General features: G+C 43.6%; 1 protein-coding gene across 2 annotated transcripts in view; it reads right to left on the minus strand.

The window, feature by feature from the left end:
- The window catches only part of SYT5 (synaptotagmin 5), a 245,708-nt gene that overhangs the window by 24,525 nt on the left and 204,834 nt on the right, over window positions 1-16,349 (minus strand). For both annotated transcript variants that reach the window (XM_069742798.1, XM_069742799.1), the window contains exons 4-5: window positions 9,517-9,633; window positions 199-366 (exon numbers count right to left, since the gene is read on the minus strand). In XM_069742798.1, coding sequence (XP_069598899.1) covers window positions 199-366; window positions 9,517-9,633 — 285 coding nt within the window. The remainder of the gene's footprint in view (window positions 1-198; window positions 367-9,516; window positions 9,634-16,349) is intronic.

A 16,349-nucleotide genomic window follows, 5' to 3' on the forward strand; every position in this document is an offset into this window, starting at 1 on the left:
TGAGGGCCCCATCCAGTGGCCGAAGATTACGGACAATTCACACCATACCAAATACCAACATATCGAAATATAGCAGATTTCACAAGACATTACGCTATGTGTATCCTCAACTCTTGGATGAACTCTTGAGTATAGTTGTGTTCCTTTGGCTATATTTTAAGGATTGCACATTTTCTATAATATCACATCAACTCTTACCTTAAAGGTGAAGGACTCATTGAAGGTTGGATTAAGTGTCTTGCGATGAACTTTTGTTTCATGCTTCTTCTTTTTGTCTGGAAGGAGAAACACTTTGACGTATGGATCGGAAGTTCCACCAATATCTAATGCTGGGAGGTCTGCAGCTTGTATGATTCCCACAACCAGCTGGGCAGAGAAGCAAAGAAAATACAAAACTCAGATCAATGTCTGGGCTTCAGATGTCTCAACCAGTGGTTCACCTACATTACATTGGAGCTCTGGACTCTTATCTCAACCTGCTATAATGTAAATCTGTAATAAGGTCGTGCACAGGGACCTTTGGGCTTCCTTAGGCACCAGGGATTTTCTGTGGCTGCGACCTCTTTTATACATTATAGCTACACCTCTGAATATAAATGCTAAATTGTATGTCTTTCATTATGGCTTATAACTTCTAGATTAAGTACAGTTACAGCCAAAAGTGCTGGCACCCTTGAAATCGTTCCAAACAATGAAGTATTTCTCCCAGAAAATTATTGCAATTACACATGTTTTATTATACATGTTTATTTCTTTTGTGCTTTTTGGAACAACACAAAAAAATATAGAAAAAAAGACAAATAGTTCATCATTTCCCACAAAACCTCCAAAATGGGCCCGAAATTGTGTGTAAGCACGTTTGTTTCAAGCATGCGATGCTCATTCATACTCACCTGTGGAAAGTAACAGGTGTGGACAATATGAAAATCACACCTGAAGCCAGATAAAAAGGGGAGATGTTGATTCAATCTTTGCATTGCTTGTCTGTATGTGGGGTATGCCACACGCTAGAGAAATGATGGGAGTGGTGGGCAGATTTTTCAGGGCTCCACGCTCAGATGCAGACCAGCTGGATCAGTAAACATGAAACACAAAAATTTATGAGGCACAACGTGTTTCTGGGACGATCCATCCCCTTCATCAGGTGAGTATCATAGACGTGATAAAGAAACGGATCGTCCCAGAAACACGTTGTGCCTAATAAATCTTCATGGTTACTGATCTGGCTAGTCTCTTTCATCTGAGTGTGGCGCTCTGAGAAATCCATCCACTTTTCCCATCATTTCTCCTCTGATATGGCTCCTGTGTTAAACACCAGGTGTTGGCAGAAGGTGTTGCAGTGCTCCAGGATTGGCAGTTTCTAATGTCTGTTCATGGTATTGTGCCTGGTCTGTGCAACCATCAGAGTTGAGCGTATTACCTCCCTCTCCTCCCTTCATTGATCTGGGCTGTCATTCACATCGAGCACTCGCTCTCTCCTTTACTTCCATGTGTGCCACTCTAAGCATGGAGGTCATAAAGAGGAGAAGAGAACTGTCTGACGAGTTGAGAACCAAAATTGTTGAAAAATATCAACAATCTCAAGGTTACAAGTGCATTTCCAGAGCTCTTGAAGTTCCTTTGTCCATGACGCGCAACATAATCAAGAAGTTTACAACCCATGGCACTGTAGCTACTGTCCCTGGACATGGACAGCAGTGAAAAATTGATGAAAGGATAGTCAAGATGGTGAATAAGCAGCCCCAATCAAGTTCTAAAGAAATTCAAACTATCCTGTGGGCTCAGGAAGCAGCGAACTATCCGTTGTCATTTGAATTAAATTAAACACTATGGTAGGAGATGCAAGAGGGCCCCACTGCTGACATAAGGACATAAAAAGCTAGACTGCAGTTTGACAAAATGTACATGAGTAAGCCGCTGTTACAGCCGCTGCTGCCGCCGCTCCTACTCACCTCTCCGGGCGTCGCGCTGGCTCCTCCTTGTGTACAGCTGTCCTCGCTACTGCTCCTGCTGCTGTGTCTGCCGCTCCGCTTCCCCCCCACCGCTCTCGTCGTCTCACTGCTGTCTCCTCTATTGCTGCTGCTCCCGGGCTTCCTGTGCCGTCGGCTCCTCCTCACTCAAGGTCTCTCACTGGTTCCTCGATTCCCTCTCCTGCCACTAGGGGGCTTCGGCAAGGTGCTCCTTTCCAGGTGTCTTTTCAGTCTGTCTCGGCTCCTTCCAGGTGCTTTAGGGCGCAGGCGCGCACTCCTTGTTTTGTTTAACCCTCTCAGCCTTTTCCCAGCGGCCCCTGCGTTCCAATCAGAATCCAACGCAGGGTATATCAGGCGTCTCCACCATTCCAACGACACCTGATTATCGTGTGCACTCCATACGTTCTTCTGGCCCATTTTCTGACCTGTCCTGGTTACTCTGCCTCGCCTATTGCTGGTTCTCTGCTGTCATCCGTATTTTCATGCTTCCCTTTCTGTGCTTCTTTCCTGAGCCGTTCCTCTTGGTTCCAGCTGTTGCGATATCTGACTTCCTCGGGCCTGCACCTCATGATCCCTGAGTAGGGGTTGGTCTCCCTGGTTCGCTCGCCGGTTGGAGCTTCAGTGCCATGACCCAGAGGGTCCACTCTCTGTCCGGTTCATCCGTCAGTTCGGTCGCAACAGTATAATCAGGCCATGGACCCCGCTGGTTCCTCTGCTGCGACACAAAAATAATTACTCTTTTTGCGAGAGAATCAGTCTCAGATCATGTCCGCTATGAAGTCTATGGACACCCGGTTGTCAGCTTTGCAGTCTTCGGATCCCAGGAATGCTTCACTCTTGGCTGGGCTCCAGCACAAGCTCCTGCAGCAGCGAGATACTCAGTTGCATATACTTAATTACATGGAGTCTGTCGATGACCACCTACTCTCCCTTTAATCCTCTGTGACAGTAGCAGTTTCAGCTCCGCCTTGTGATTCTGTGTCCCATCCACCACCACGCTTGGGTAAACCTCCTAAATATTCTGGAGATCACAAGTTATGTCAGGGTTTTTTGAACCAGTGCCGTTTACATTTTGAATTATTACCCCAACAATACCCTTCTGATCGAGCCAAAGTGGCTTTTATCGTGTCTTACCTCGAGGGGGAGGCTTTGGCCTTGGTGAACCCCTTATGGGAACGGGATGACCCGGTGGTCACAAATATACAAAATTTTCTGGATACTTTCTGTAGGGTCTTCGATGAACCTGGGCATTTGGCCTCCACTACCGAGTCCCTCTTCAGCCTTCAACAGGGTATTCTTACAGGCAATACGCCATTCGCTTTCACACCCTGTCTTCTGAACTAGGGTGGAATAACAAGGCCCTGGAGGGGGCTTTCTGGAGGGACGTTTCGGGTAAGATCAAGGATGAGCTTGCTGGTCGGGACATTCCTACCTCTCTGGAGGATTTAATATCTCTGGCTACCTGAATCAATTTACGGTTTCAGGAGCACTGAGTTGGGCAGAGAAAGGAGACCACCTAGGCTTTATCGGTCTTCCGTCCCTACCTCTACCACTCTCCCCAGTATTTCTGCTTCAGAGCCTATGCAAGTTGATTGTATAAAGTTGTCGGAGCAGCGACGCAGGGATAGTCTGGCGCAGGGGTTGTGTCTCTACTGTGGGGGAGCTAATCATTTTTTGTGCTCATGTCCAGAAAAAGTGGGAAACTCCTCTGCCTAGGCCAGGTAAGAGAGGCCTTCCTAGGTGACCAAAATTCCTCTCTACCATTAACTTTTTCAGTTCTAATTTCTTTAGGTCGTGAGCGTAGATCTTGGGAGGTGTATGTGGACTCGGGTGCGGCTGGCAATTTCATTCACCAAGAGGAGGTGAACAAATTCCATATACCTGATGTCTCTCTTGAAGATCCGCAAATAATTTCGGCTGTGGATGGCAAACCGTTATCTGTTCCCGTCACCTCTGTTACGTTTGAATTGGAGATGCAAGTTGGAGCCCTCCATCGAGAAAAAAATGACTTTTATGTTTTGCCTAATTTGTCTCACGCCTTGCTCCTAGGCCTGCCCTGGCTCAGGTCGCACGAGCCAGTCCTTGATTGGCGGTCCGGGGAGGTCCTTTGCTGGGGACACTCCTGTCATGAACATTGTCTCCGCTCGGTGGTTTCCTCTATTCCCTTTATTACCTTACATCCTGTGATCTTCCTGGTCTCCCTCTGGCATATCATTCGTTTGCTGATGTTTTTGATAAGAAGGAGGCTGAGTCTCTTCCTCCTCATCGGGCTTATGATTGCCCCATCGAACTTCTTCCTGGATCCACGCCTCCACGAGGGAGAATATCCTCTGTCAACAGCCGAAACATCATCAGCCATGTCTGAATACATCAGAGAAAATTTGGCCAAGGGCTTCATCCGGAAATCTTCTTCTCCAGCAGGGGCCAGATTTTTCTTCGTCCGAAAGAAGGATGGATCTCTTCGGCCCTGCATAGACTACCGGGGGCTGAATAACATCACGGTCAAGAAAAAGTATCCTCTTCCGCTTATTCCTGATCTCTTCGACCGCCTGAGAGGGGCTCGAATCTTTACCAAACTGGATCTGGGGGGGCCTATAATTTGGTCCGAATACGGAATGGAAGACTGCTTTCAACACGCGAGATGGTCATTATGAATAGTTGGTCATGCCCTTTGGCCTTTGAAATGCTGCGGCAGTCTTCCAAGAATTCGTCAATGAGGTTTTTCGGGATCTTCTGCATTCCTGTGTCGTAGTCTATTTGGACGACATTCTCATCTTTTCTTCCGATCTTGCCTCTCACAGGAAGAGCGTCCACTTGGTCGTGCAATGTCTTCGAGAGAATCATCTCTACGCCAAAATTGAGAAATGCCTTTTTGAACAAACCTCTTTGCCGTTCTTGGGCTACATTATTTATGACTTCGGTTTGAAGATGGATCCTGAGAAGCTGTCCGCTGTGCTAAATTGGCCGCATCCTCTTGGGGTAAAGGCCATTCAACGTTTTTTAGGTTTTGCTAATTATTATAGACAATTCGTGCCTCATTTTTCTTCTCTGACTAAGCTGCTTTTCATTCTTACCCGGAAAGGAGCTATGCCTAATTCTTGGTCGCCGGAGGATGAAGATGCCTTTATCGCCCTGAAACGGGCCTTCGCCTCTGCGCCAGTCCTACATCAGCCTGTGACCAGTAAACCCTTTGTTCTGGAAGTGGATGCCTCCCCACGGGAGCCGGAGCGGTTCTTTCTCAGCGGTCATCCTCCGGATGTCTTGTACCCTGCGGGTTCTTTTCTACATCTTTTTCTTCTGCGGAATGCAATTATACCATTGGAGATCGAGAGCTCTTGGCCATAAAATTTGCTCTGGAGGAGTGGTGATTTATTTTGGAAGGAGCCATCCATTCATTTATGATTTTTACTGACCATAAGAATCTTGCCTATCTCCAGTCTGCACAAAGACTCAATTCCCGACAAGCCAGATGGTCTTTGTTCTTTTCTCGCTTTGACTTCAAGCGTCACTTTCGACCAGGTGACAAGAATACTAAAGCGGATGCACTCTCTCGGTCCTTACAACCCAAAGATCTGGAGGAGGCTCCTTCAAATATTATTGATCCGGCAAAATTCCTTACAGTAGCTCCTGAAAACGTTCTTCCTGCTCCGCCTGGTAAGACTTTCTTCCCGCATGACAAGAGGCTAGAGGTGCTTCGCTGGGGTCATTCTTCAGATTTCTGGACACGTTGGAACCAAGAAGACTCTCAATCTTCTCTCTCGCTGTTACTGGTGGTTGTCGCTTCATCAAGATATGTATGATTTTGTGGCCTCTTGCGCAAATTGCGCTAGGAATAAAACTCCTAGAAAATTGTCCTTTGGACTTCTGCATCCTTTGCCTGTGCCGGAGGGTCCTTGGCAGCAAATCACCATGGATTTCACCACTGACTTGCCTTGCTCCTCCGGTTGCACAACAATCTTGGAGGTGGTGGATCGATTCTCCAAGATGGCCCATTTCGTTCTGCTACCTGGTTTACCTTCAGCTCCAGAATTAGCCAAGATCTTCATTCTTCAAATCTTTAGATTGCATGGGCTACCTCAGCGAATCGTATCTGACTGAGGGGTATAATTTACTTCTCGTTTTTGGAGAGCTCTCTGTAAACTTCTGGACATCTCTCTGGATTTCTCCTCCTCCTCCTCCTATCATCCACAGACCAACGGGCAAGTGGGACGTATTAATCAGATACTAACATCTTATCTACGCCACTTCACCAATGCCCATCAAGATGACTGGGTGGAGCTTCTCTCTTGGGCAGAGTTCGCCCATAACAACCATTCCAATGAATCTTCTACCAAGTCTCCTTTTCTTGTGGTCTATGGACGTTATCCTGGTGTGCCTCTTCCGGTGTCTCCGTCTTCCGGCGTTCCTGCAGCTGATGTCCTTTCTCATGATTTTTCTCAGGTTTGGCAACAGACTAAGGATGCTCTTATTCTAGTCGCTTCACGAATGAAAAGACATGCAAACAAAAGGAGGAGGGATCAGCCACCATACCATCCAGGCGATAGAGTGTGGATGTCTACTAAACACATTCGCTTAAAGATCCCGTCTTACAAGCTGGGTCCTCGCTATATTGGTCCCTTTGAGATCTTTAGACGCATTAACAACGTGGCCTATAAAATGAGACTGCCTGCTTCGCTTCGGGTCCCTAATGCTTTCCATGTCTCGCTCCTTAAACCTGTTATCCTTGATAGGTTTTCGCCTTCTCCTACAGTTTTACCTTTGCCGTTGGAGGATGACAATGTTTTTGAAGTAAGAGATATTCTGGCTATGAAGAAAGTTAGAGGGAAGACTTTCTTTCTCGTCGACTGGGAGGGGTTCGGTCCTGAGGAGAGGTCTTGGGAGCCTCGTGAGAATATTAATGCTCCACGTATTTTGAAAAGATTTCTGGTCAATCCTGGAAGGAGGAGTCTTAAGAAGGGGGGTACTGTTACAGCAGCTGCTGCCGCCACTCCTACTCACCTCTCCTGGTGTCGCGCTGGCTCCTCTTCACGTACAGCTGTCCTCGCTGCTGCTGCTCCTGCTGCTGTGTCCACCGCTCCGCTTCCTCCCCGCCGCTCTCGTCGTCTCACTGCTGTCTCCTCCATTGCTGCTGCTCCCGGGCTTCCTTTACCGTCGGCTCCTACTCACTCAAGGTCTCTCACTGGTTCCTCGATTCCCTCTCCTGCCACTAGGGGGCTTCGGCAAGGTGCTCCTCTCCAGGTGTCTTTTCGGTCTTGTTTTGTTTGACCCTCTCAGCCTTTTCCCAGCGGCCCCTGCGTTCCAATCAGAATCCAAAGCAGGGTATATCAGGTGTCTCCACCATTCCAACGACACCTGATTATCGTGTGCACTCCATACGTTCTTCTGGCCCATTTTCTGACCTGTCCTGGTTACTCTGCCTCGCCTATTGTTGGTTCTCTGCTGTCATCCGTATTTTCATGCTTCCCTTTCTGTGCTTCTTTCCTGAGCCGTTCCTCTTGGTTCCAGCTGTTGCGATATCTGACTTCCACGGGCCTGCACCTCACGATCCCTGTATAGGGGTTGGTCTCCCTGGTTTGCTCGCCCGTTGGAGCTTCAGTGCCATGACCCAGAGGGCGCAGGCGCGCACTCCTTGTTTTGCTTAACCCTCTCAGCCTTTTCCCAGCAGCTCCTGCATTCCAATCAGAATCCAACGCAGGGTATATCAGGCGTCTCCACCTTTCCATCGACACCTGATTATCGTGTGCACTCCATATGTTCTTCTGGCCCATTTTCTGACCTGTCCTGGTTACTCTGCCTCGCCTATTGCTGGTTCTCTGCTGTCATCTGTATTTTCACACTTCCCTTTCTGTACTTCTTTCCTGAGCCGTCCCTCTTGGTTCCAGCTGTTGCGGTGTCTGACTTCCTCAGGCATTCACCTCACGATCCTTGTATAGGAGTTGGTCTCCCTGGTTCACCCACCCGTTGGAGCTTCAGTGCCGTGACCCAGAGGGTCCACTCTCTGTCCGGTTCTTCTGTCAGTTCGGTCGCAACAGCCGCAATCCTTGTGGGAAAGTGTCTTGTAGAAAAATGAGACTAAGATAGAGCTTTTTGGTAAAGCACATCACTCTACTGTTTGCCGAAAATGGAATGAGGTCTACACAAAAAAGAACTCAGTACCTACACTCAAATATGGTGGAGGTTCAAATATATTTTGGTGTTGCTATGCTGCCTCTGGCACTGGGTGTCTTGGTTTTGTGAAGGCATCGTGAAATCTGAAGATTGCCAACAGATTTTGGGTCACTATGTAGTGGCCCAGTGTCAGAAAGTTGGATTTCCGTCCTTGGTCTTGGGTCTTGCAGCAGGAAAATGTCCCAAAAGATATTTCAAGAAGCACCCAGAAATGGATGGAAACAAAGTGTTGGAGAGTTCTAAAGTGGTTAGCAATGAGTCTGGAATGTGTCTAAATCCCATTGATCACCTGTGGAGAGATCTTAAAATTGCTGTTGGGAGAAGGCACCTTCAAATAGGAGAGACCTGGAGCAGTCGGCAAAAGAAGAGTGGTCCAAAACTCCAGGTGAGGGGTGTAAGAAGCTTGTTGGTGGTTATAGGAAGCAATTGATTGCAGTTATTTATTTCAAAGGGTGCAACCAAATATTAAGTTGAGGGTGCCAACAATTTTCTCCGGCCCACGTTTGGGGTTTTGTGTAAAATTTTGTCCAATTTGCTTTTTTTTTCTTTATTTGTTTTGTTCCAATACACACAAAGGAAATAAACATGTCTATAATAAAATGTGTAATTGCAAAACATTTTCTGGGAGAAATACTTCATTTTCTGCAACAATTTCAGCCATGACTGTATAGCCCACATAAGCCCAGATATTAAGGGGTTCGAGAAAATGATCAATAATTAAGTAATTTTCAGCTATGACAGTACATGAAATGTTATCCTGTGTGCCTACAGCCAAATTTACTAGTCACAATATAATCATTGTATAGCAACTTAGAAACCAGGTTGACTGGTAGAGTTAGTTAGAAGGGGTTGTCCAGTGAAAACAAGTTAACGTTGGAGGTCCGACTGCTAGGACCCACACAAATTGGCAAAACGGGCAATTATTTATCCCCCATGGGGCACTTTGCAAAATGAAGTGGCAAGTCAGATGTCCGACTATCATTCTATTTATTCTCCATAAGGTTGGCAGGAAAAATCCGAGTCCAGCACTTGGCAGCCCCATAAGAAAAATGAACGGAGTGGCGGTCTAGGAGGTGCACTACCGCTCCATTCTAGCAGGGATAAAAGTGCCTCCTTGTGTCAATCCTTGTGGGTCCCAGCAGTCTGTACCCCACTGAACAATAAGTTATCACCCATCCATTAGAGCACATAGCCTTACAATTCAGAAATGCCCCTTGGTAATTTTATATTATCGTATATGTAATAAATCATTAATCATCTATAGATATATTTTTATACAGTAATTACATCACTTTTCAAACTTAGTATATGGATATAGATCCACGGAAACAGCGCTGGTGTATCCTTAGCATTGTCACTGAAGATAATTTATCCTCACCTGTCCAGTTTGGAAGTCATAGTCCAGGGAGTACTGGAGCTTTCCTAACTTCTCCTGTGGTTTCTCTTCTCTTTCTTCTAATAAAGAGGGGTCCAGGTCTTCAACATCTGGTTGCACCTACACAAAAAAAACATAAAACTTAAGTATTTCTTTCTTACCAATTTCTTTTTTTTACATAAATTATATATATTCACCAAGTGCGAGAAGAGAAATTGAAAATGATGAGAAATCAAAGAGGAAAAAGACTAAAAAATGTAAGATAGCGTTTTGACACGGCGATGTAACTGCATTCCTTAGTGAACACATTTGTAGTTGATCATTTCTTTGATGACCACAGGGCAATAATTTGGAACAATCATTCGGGAAATCATTGACCTGTGTAAAAAAGTTTTTTAGGATTAGTCTTGATCATTCAAGGCTTTTTGTTTACCTGCCTCTGCGGAAATTTGGTGGCATTCGGTGACAGCTTCCTCTTTCTGCCACGTCCATGTTGTGCAGCTGTTTAGTGGACTAGTGAACCCTGCTTCCAACTGTATCTCTAGGAACATTCAATGCCTTTCTATCTTATGTATTCTTTTCCTTGTTTGTACAACAAGGCAATGATCTCATCTCAACTTTTTGGACCACTCTCTCAACTACCCAAGAAATTTTAGCAAACTGGAGGACATCGTTTATGGGCTAAGATTCCTCGGGAATGATACTTAAAGCCTTAAGAACATTAGGCCCACCAGAGGATTTGATTCTGAGGGCCCACCTTTCTCCCCCACTCAAGAGCCCCATAGCAGCTGCAAAGTTTGCACTATGAACTCTCCTGAAGAAGAAGACAGGGCCCACCAGAGGATTCTCTGGTTCTTTGGTGGGCCAGTCTTACCCTGCCTACAGCTTACAGAAGAAGATCAGAATTTCCAAGACCATCAGTGAGTGAAATTGAGTGATCTGTGAAGTATTTAAAATACGTGTTCCAAATTATTATGCAGATGCTATTATTTTTCCTAAATGGTTGATGCAAATGAGTCAATTTAATGTTCAAATCATCAACCCTTAGAGTATAACTCAAAGTTTATTTGACAAACCTCCCAGTGATAAGTATTTTTTTTTTCAAAACTAAAAAAACCTCCAAATGCAAAGTTCCAAATTATTATGCACAATGGACTTTCCAAACATTTTATGGGTTGTAAAGAACTGATAATGATAATTTGTTGGATTTCCAGCATTAAGAGGTCACACTTACTGAAATAATAAACTTTCTCAATCGAAAACATGTTAACAGGCCAAATTACATGTTAACATAAGACCTTTCTTTGATATCACCTTCACGATTCTTGAATCAATTGAACTTGTGAGTTTTTGGAGAGTTTCTGCTTGTATTTCTTTGCATGAAGGTAGAATAGCCTCCCAGAGCTGCTGTTTTGATGTGAACTGCCTCCCACCCTCATAGATCTTGTGCTGGATGATACTCCAAAGGTTCTCTATAGGGTTGAGGTCAGGAGAAGATTGTGGCAACACCATAAGTTTATCTCCTTCTATGCCCATAGCAGCCAATGACTCAGGTCTTCTTTGCAGTATAAGATAAGATAAATGCATTGCCAGCATGAAGATGATTTTGCTATAGATGGCACGGTTCTTCTTTTTATAACATTGAAGAAAGTGGTCAGTCAGAAACTCTACAGACTTTGTCAAGATCATTTTCATATCTTCAGGGACCCTAAAAGGGATTACCAGTTCTCTCCCCATGATTCTTGGATACAATTTGATTGCGCTACCTCCTTGCTGACGTCACAGCCTTGTTGGGACATGATGGCCATTCACCAACCATTCCCTACTCTATCCATCTGCATCATCCATGGTTACACATCACTCATTAGTAAGTAAGACTGTTTTAAAATTAGCCTACATGTATGTCTGGGCCCACTGCAACTATTTCTACTTGTGAGCACTGTTTAATGGTGGCTGAATGGTAGGTTTATGCACAACTGCAATCCTCTGGAGGATCCTACACCATGAGGTTTGTGGCATTCCAGAGGCACCAGCAGCTTCAAATATGTTTGCTGGTTTGTAATGGTATTTTAGCTGTTGTTCTCTTAATCCGATGCATTTTTCTGGCAGAAACCTTCCTTATTATGCCTTTATCTGCACAAACTCATCTGTGCTCTGCATCAGCCACAAATCTCTTCACAGTATGATCACGCTTACGTTTTTGTGAAATAGGAAATGTTTTCACACCTTGTCCGAGGCATTTCACCAGAGAGATCCTTTTACTTTCCCCTTATTGCTTGAAACCTGTGACTGCTTCATAACGTGTAACGTCTTTCTTAAGCAGTTTTCTTGTGATTGGGCTCATCTGGCAAACTAATTATCGCTGGAGTTTGAGATTGATTTCAGTGATCCAAAGGGCCGTGAGACACAAACCACCCATGAGTTAATTGGAAAAGCAAAAAGTTACATCTTTATAACACTTAAATCCAATTTTCATAATAATTTGGAATGTGGTGTAAGAGAATATTAGTAAGTGTCTTTATCTTAGGTTTGCACACATAAAAGTGCATGGGGCTACACTATGGTCCTGAATTCATAAGGTGGTTCCTGTGCTATAAAGGATTTTAATAAATTCTTGAAACATTGTAGGAAAAGGGTTAAACACTGAACTTACTGAGGAGCAAGCAAACGTGAATAAAACCTTCAGTTAAGAGTCCTCATTAACCTTTTAACTGTTTATTGCGTAGCTTAGAGGGAGCGTAAGTCCTGGGTCATATGACATAAGGCAATTAAGTGATTAAGCAAAGTGCATTTCCCCCTGCCAGATTATTGCCTTCAGTATGCTCTTCTTTGTGGCAAATAGTCATCTAAGAAAAGTTTTACCTAAGAAAAACACAAACCAGACAGGAAAATGAGACACTCTGAGATGACAGGTAGGGGTGACAACAAAGAGAAAGGCAGCCAAAATCGCAATTGACAGCCTGAGTGACTAATGAGCATGTATTGTATAAGCTGCATTGTTCTAAGTAATTCTCAGAAACGAAAGAAAACTAAAAAATAAGATCGAAGAGGACAAAAGATAACTCCATTTCCAAACAGAAGCAATTGCCGAACCCTCCTGTGAAATGAAGTGTCAAGGAACAGTATGATGTCTGGCAAGAAACATTCAGATTTCGCAGCCAATATACATTTAATTTTAGCAGACAGAGAAAAAAATGACTTTGCATTGTTTTGGTGATAACGACTTTCTTGTAAACCATGAAAACGTAATAAAGCCGTGAAGATTTACTACAGAATGGAAAACTTTCGTCACAGCTTTTTGGTTGGAGAGGATTTGATTCAATTATTAGGGGAAAGTAGGAATTACAAGTAAAGGTTTATATATTAGGAAATTTTGGATTACTGTCTGCGTAATGAAAATGTATTTCTAGCATTCTAGAACATATCAATTAATTACAGTAGTTTATATTTTTGCTAGGCCATTTTTACGTTGGATAGTGCCATACCCCTTAATTTTATATTGCTGCATCCCTTCCTTATAAAGTACCACACCGTGCCCAAAAATAATAAGGATTTGTGTTTGTCATTTGGTGCCCAAAAACATTGGCAGTTTCCGAAATAACACAGCCCAATCCTCAATCAGCTACAACCTGTGCCGCTGTCCTTCTATAGGTTTTGCATGTAGAAAAGCCGCGGAGACACCATCACGTGTTTCTCAACGCAAGCAATAAATAGCCAGGTCTTTCACCGGGAAGGAACAACCACGGGAAGGGCAGCATCCAAAAAGGAAAACCTATAAGGGATGGGGGCAGTGTTCTGGATCACTGCGTTGAGAAACACGTGATGGTGTCTCCGCGGCATTGGATGTTTTGATTTCCTCGAGGTCATTCATCCCAGGGGCAGCACGGTGGCGCAGTGGTTAGCACAGCAGCCTTGCAGCGCTGGAGTCCTGGGTTCTAATCCCACCTTGGACAACATCTGCAAAGAGTTTGTATGTTCTCTCCGTGTTTGCGTGGGTTTCCTCCGGGCACTCCGGTTTCCTCCCACATTCCAAAGAAATACTGATAGGGAATTTAGATTGTGAGCCCCAACAGGGACAGCGATGATAATGTGTGCAAACTGTAAAGCGCTGCGTAATATGTTAGCGCTATATAAAAATAAAGATTATTATTATTATTATCCTTATGTTTATACTTCTATAGGTTTTGGCATCAAGTGTTGTATTTGTGGTGTATGGTGCGACACTGGTCACTGACCCCCTAAGGTTATATCAGACTACAGTTTGTCAGAAAACAGCTGCTGCAAAGTGGTCGGCTCCTAGATCGAGATATCTTCTGCCTGAGTAAGAAATTAATCCGTTCCATATTGCATCATGTGTCAGGTGGTGGACCGCCTACTGTTACTAGCATGCTCGGTGTAAGATAAACTAGGAAGCAAAGTCTGATTGACATCCTCTACAGCTGGCTTCAATATTGAGTCGAGATTTGTAGTGCAGTTCCAACATGAGAGGTTTTTTTGCTTTTTTTTAACGACCTTCAGTTCCATATTAAGCCATGACGACTTCCTAGATAAACCATCTGTAGGAAGATCGTTCTTGTGCACGACTAGATAGGTCCACCAGGGTCTTCTCTATCATTATCTTCACAGTATCAAGCAATCAAGTTTCTGGTCTTCCTCTTCGCCCTGTTCCTTCTATTCTTCCAGCCATGATGTCCTTTTCCAGTGATTGCTCTCTTTGTATAATGTGCCCAAAGTGGGAAAGTCATAGCTTGATGATCCTTGCTTTGAATAACATATCTGGCTTCATTTATTCCACAATTGATTTGTCTTTTTTTCTTGCCATCCATGGTATCGATAACTTCCTTCTCCAGCACCACAGATGTTGACTCATCTGTCCTTTTTCTTTATTGTACAGGTTTCACATCCATACATTACTACAGAAAAGACCAGAATATGTATGTGCCGTGTCTTCGTTGCCAGTGAAATGTTCCTCGATTACAAGACTTTGTCCTGTAATGTTATTGTTAATTTGCCTATAACTAATCTCCTATTGTCTTCCGTTGACGGTGCTTCATCTTGAGTGATCATCGATCTGAGTAGGTTGAAGTCCATCCCAGTTGTGTCTTGGTTGTATCTAGCAGGAGTCAATATTTTTGTCTTTTTTGTGTTGAGTAACATTCCCGTGTTCGAGCTTTCCATCTTGACACTCCGCAGTAAGTCCTTCATTCATAATTACTGTAGCTGAGGTCTGGACAGTAAAAATTCTCTCAGAATAACATGATTAGGCTCAGGACAACAAGTATTGTACAGAAATTATCTAAAGAGTAAATTTGAAACAAAGAAACGGAACCAAAAAAGGAACCAATTTTTGTAGACACTTTGGAGGTTTCCAGGCAAATCTTATATTTTCACATAACTCACATTTATCACCTATCACTAAAATTAGGGTCCTAAGCCCCATTCCTTCTCAAGGCATGTACCCTGCTGCTTCAAGGAAGAAGTAAAGACAGCCAAGTGCAGTATTTAGTTATTACCATTACCGCCATTCGACTGTGATTGTATCCAAACTCCGTTTGTATTAAGGAGGAACAAGGTGATGACAAATCTTCTGCAGAAGAGCCATTGACAGTTACAGCAGCTGCTTCCTCCAACCACGAGAATTCTCATTCTTTATATGAAACTTCAAGGTACTGAAGTACAATAATAAAAGAACTATACTCAGTGGACGAAGGCAAGGACAGCACATCACTCATAAAAATGTGTTCTATGTACAAGGTTCTAAGTCTAATTGTACAATGGGCCTTTTAACATATTAATCACAATGGTAGTTACTATTGTATTTTTAATACTTTTAATAAGGTGCTGCTTATAACTAGATCAAGGCCTGTCCATAGGGGACACACAAGTTGCATTACATGTTCTTGGTCAAGGAAGCACCATAGATAATGTATCTGCCCAAGGATTTTCATCAAAAGTGATGTGCAAGGTCACCAAGTGCTGAGGATCATAGTGTCTAATAGTCCCCAATACTGTGCTGATTTCAGAATTGATAAAGTCAAAATATCCTTATTTCATTAAGATCAGCACAAAAACTGAACAGTTTGGGGAAAGCTCATTTTTTGTTCCCCATTTTTGTGCCCGCTGCACAAAGCAAAGTCCATGATGGCATGGTTGGGGAGTTTGGTAGGATAGAACATGACTGGTCAAAAAGAGTCTTGACCTCAATCCTTGAACTAGAATAAGATTATGCTCTTCTGGATGAATGGGCAGAAATTCCCACAAACACTTCCCACATTTTGCACAAAATCTTCCCCCGAAGAATGGAAGATGTTAAAGCTGCAAAGAAACCGACTCCATATTAATATCTATGGTTTTCCAATGGGAAGTCATAGAAGCTCCTGTAGGAGCAATGTGTAGGTGTCACAATAGTTTTCTACATATAATATATGACTCATAAAAATGAATAAATAGGTTTATCATAAGAGCAAACATTGCAGTTGGGTGCTGAAACATAAAAGTTGAAAATCAAATTTAGAGCACATTGTTGATTTTTCATTAAAGTAACTTATTGCATCGGTGCTAGTGGAGGTGCATTTACCTCAATTTATCTTTGATATTTGGCAGTCATAACGAGACATGCTCTTATTTCTATGCATCATCCATAACAGGGGTAGGGGATGGAACTGTGAAGGAAATAATATACTACAGTACATTTCCTATAGACTAAAATTTCAAGTTTTAAGACGGCTTTAGCCTATAATTTTGTAAGTCGTAAAGAACATCTTTTGATAACAGAGATTATTCTGCACTGTAATTCTCAACGTACAGTCCTTGCTGAAGGTTTTGTCCTGAAATAC

This window comes from Ranitomeya imitator, chromosome 10 (genome assembly GCF_032444005.1).
Source record: "Ranitomeya imitator isolate aRanImi1 chromosome 10, aRanImi1.pri, whole genome shotgun sequence".
NCBI classification, from domain to species: Eukaryota; Metazoa; Chordata; class Amphibia; order Anura; family Dendrobatidae; genus Ranitomeya; species Ranitomeya imitator.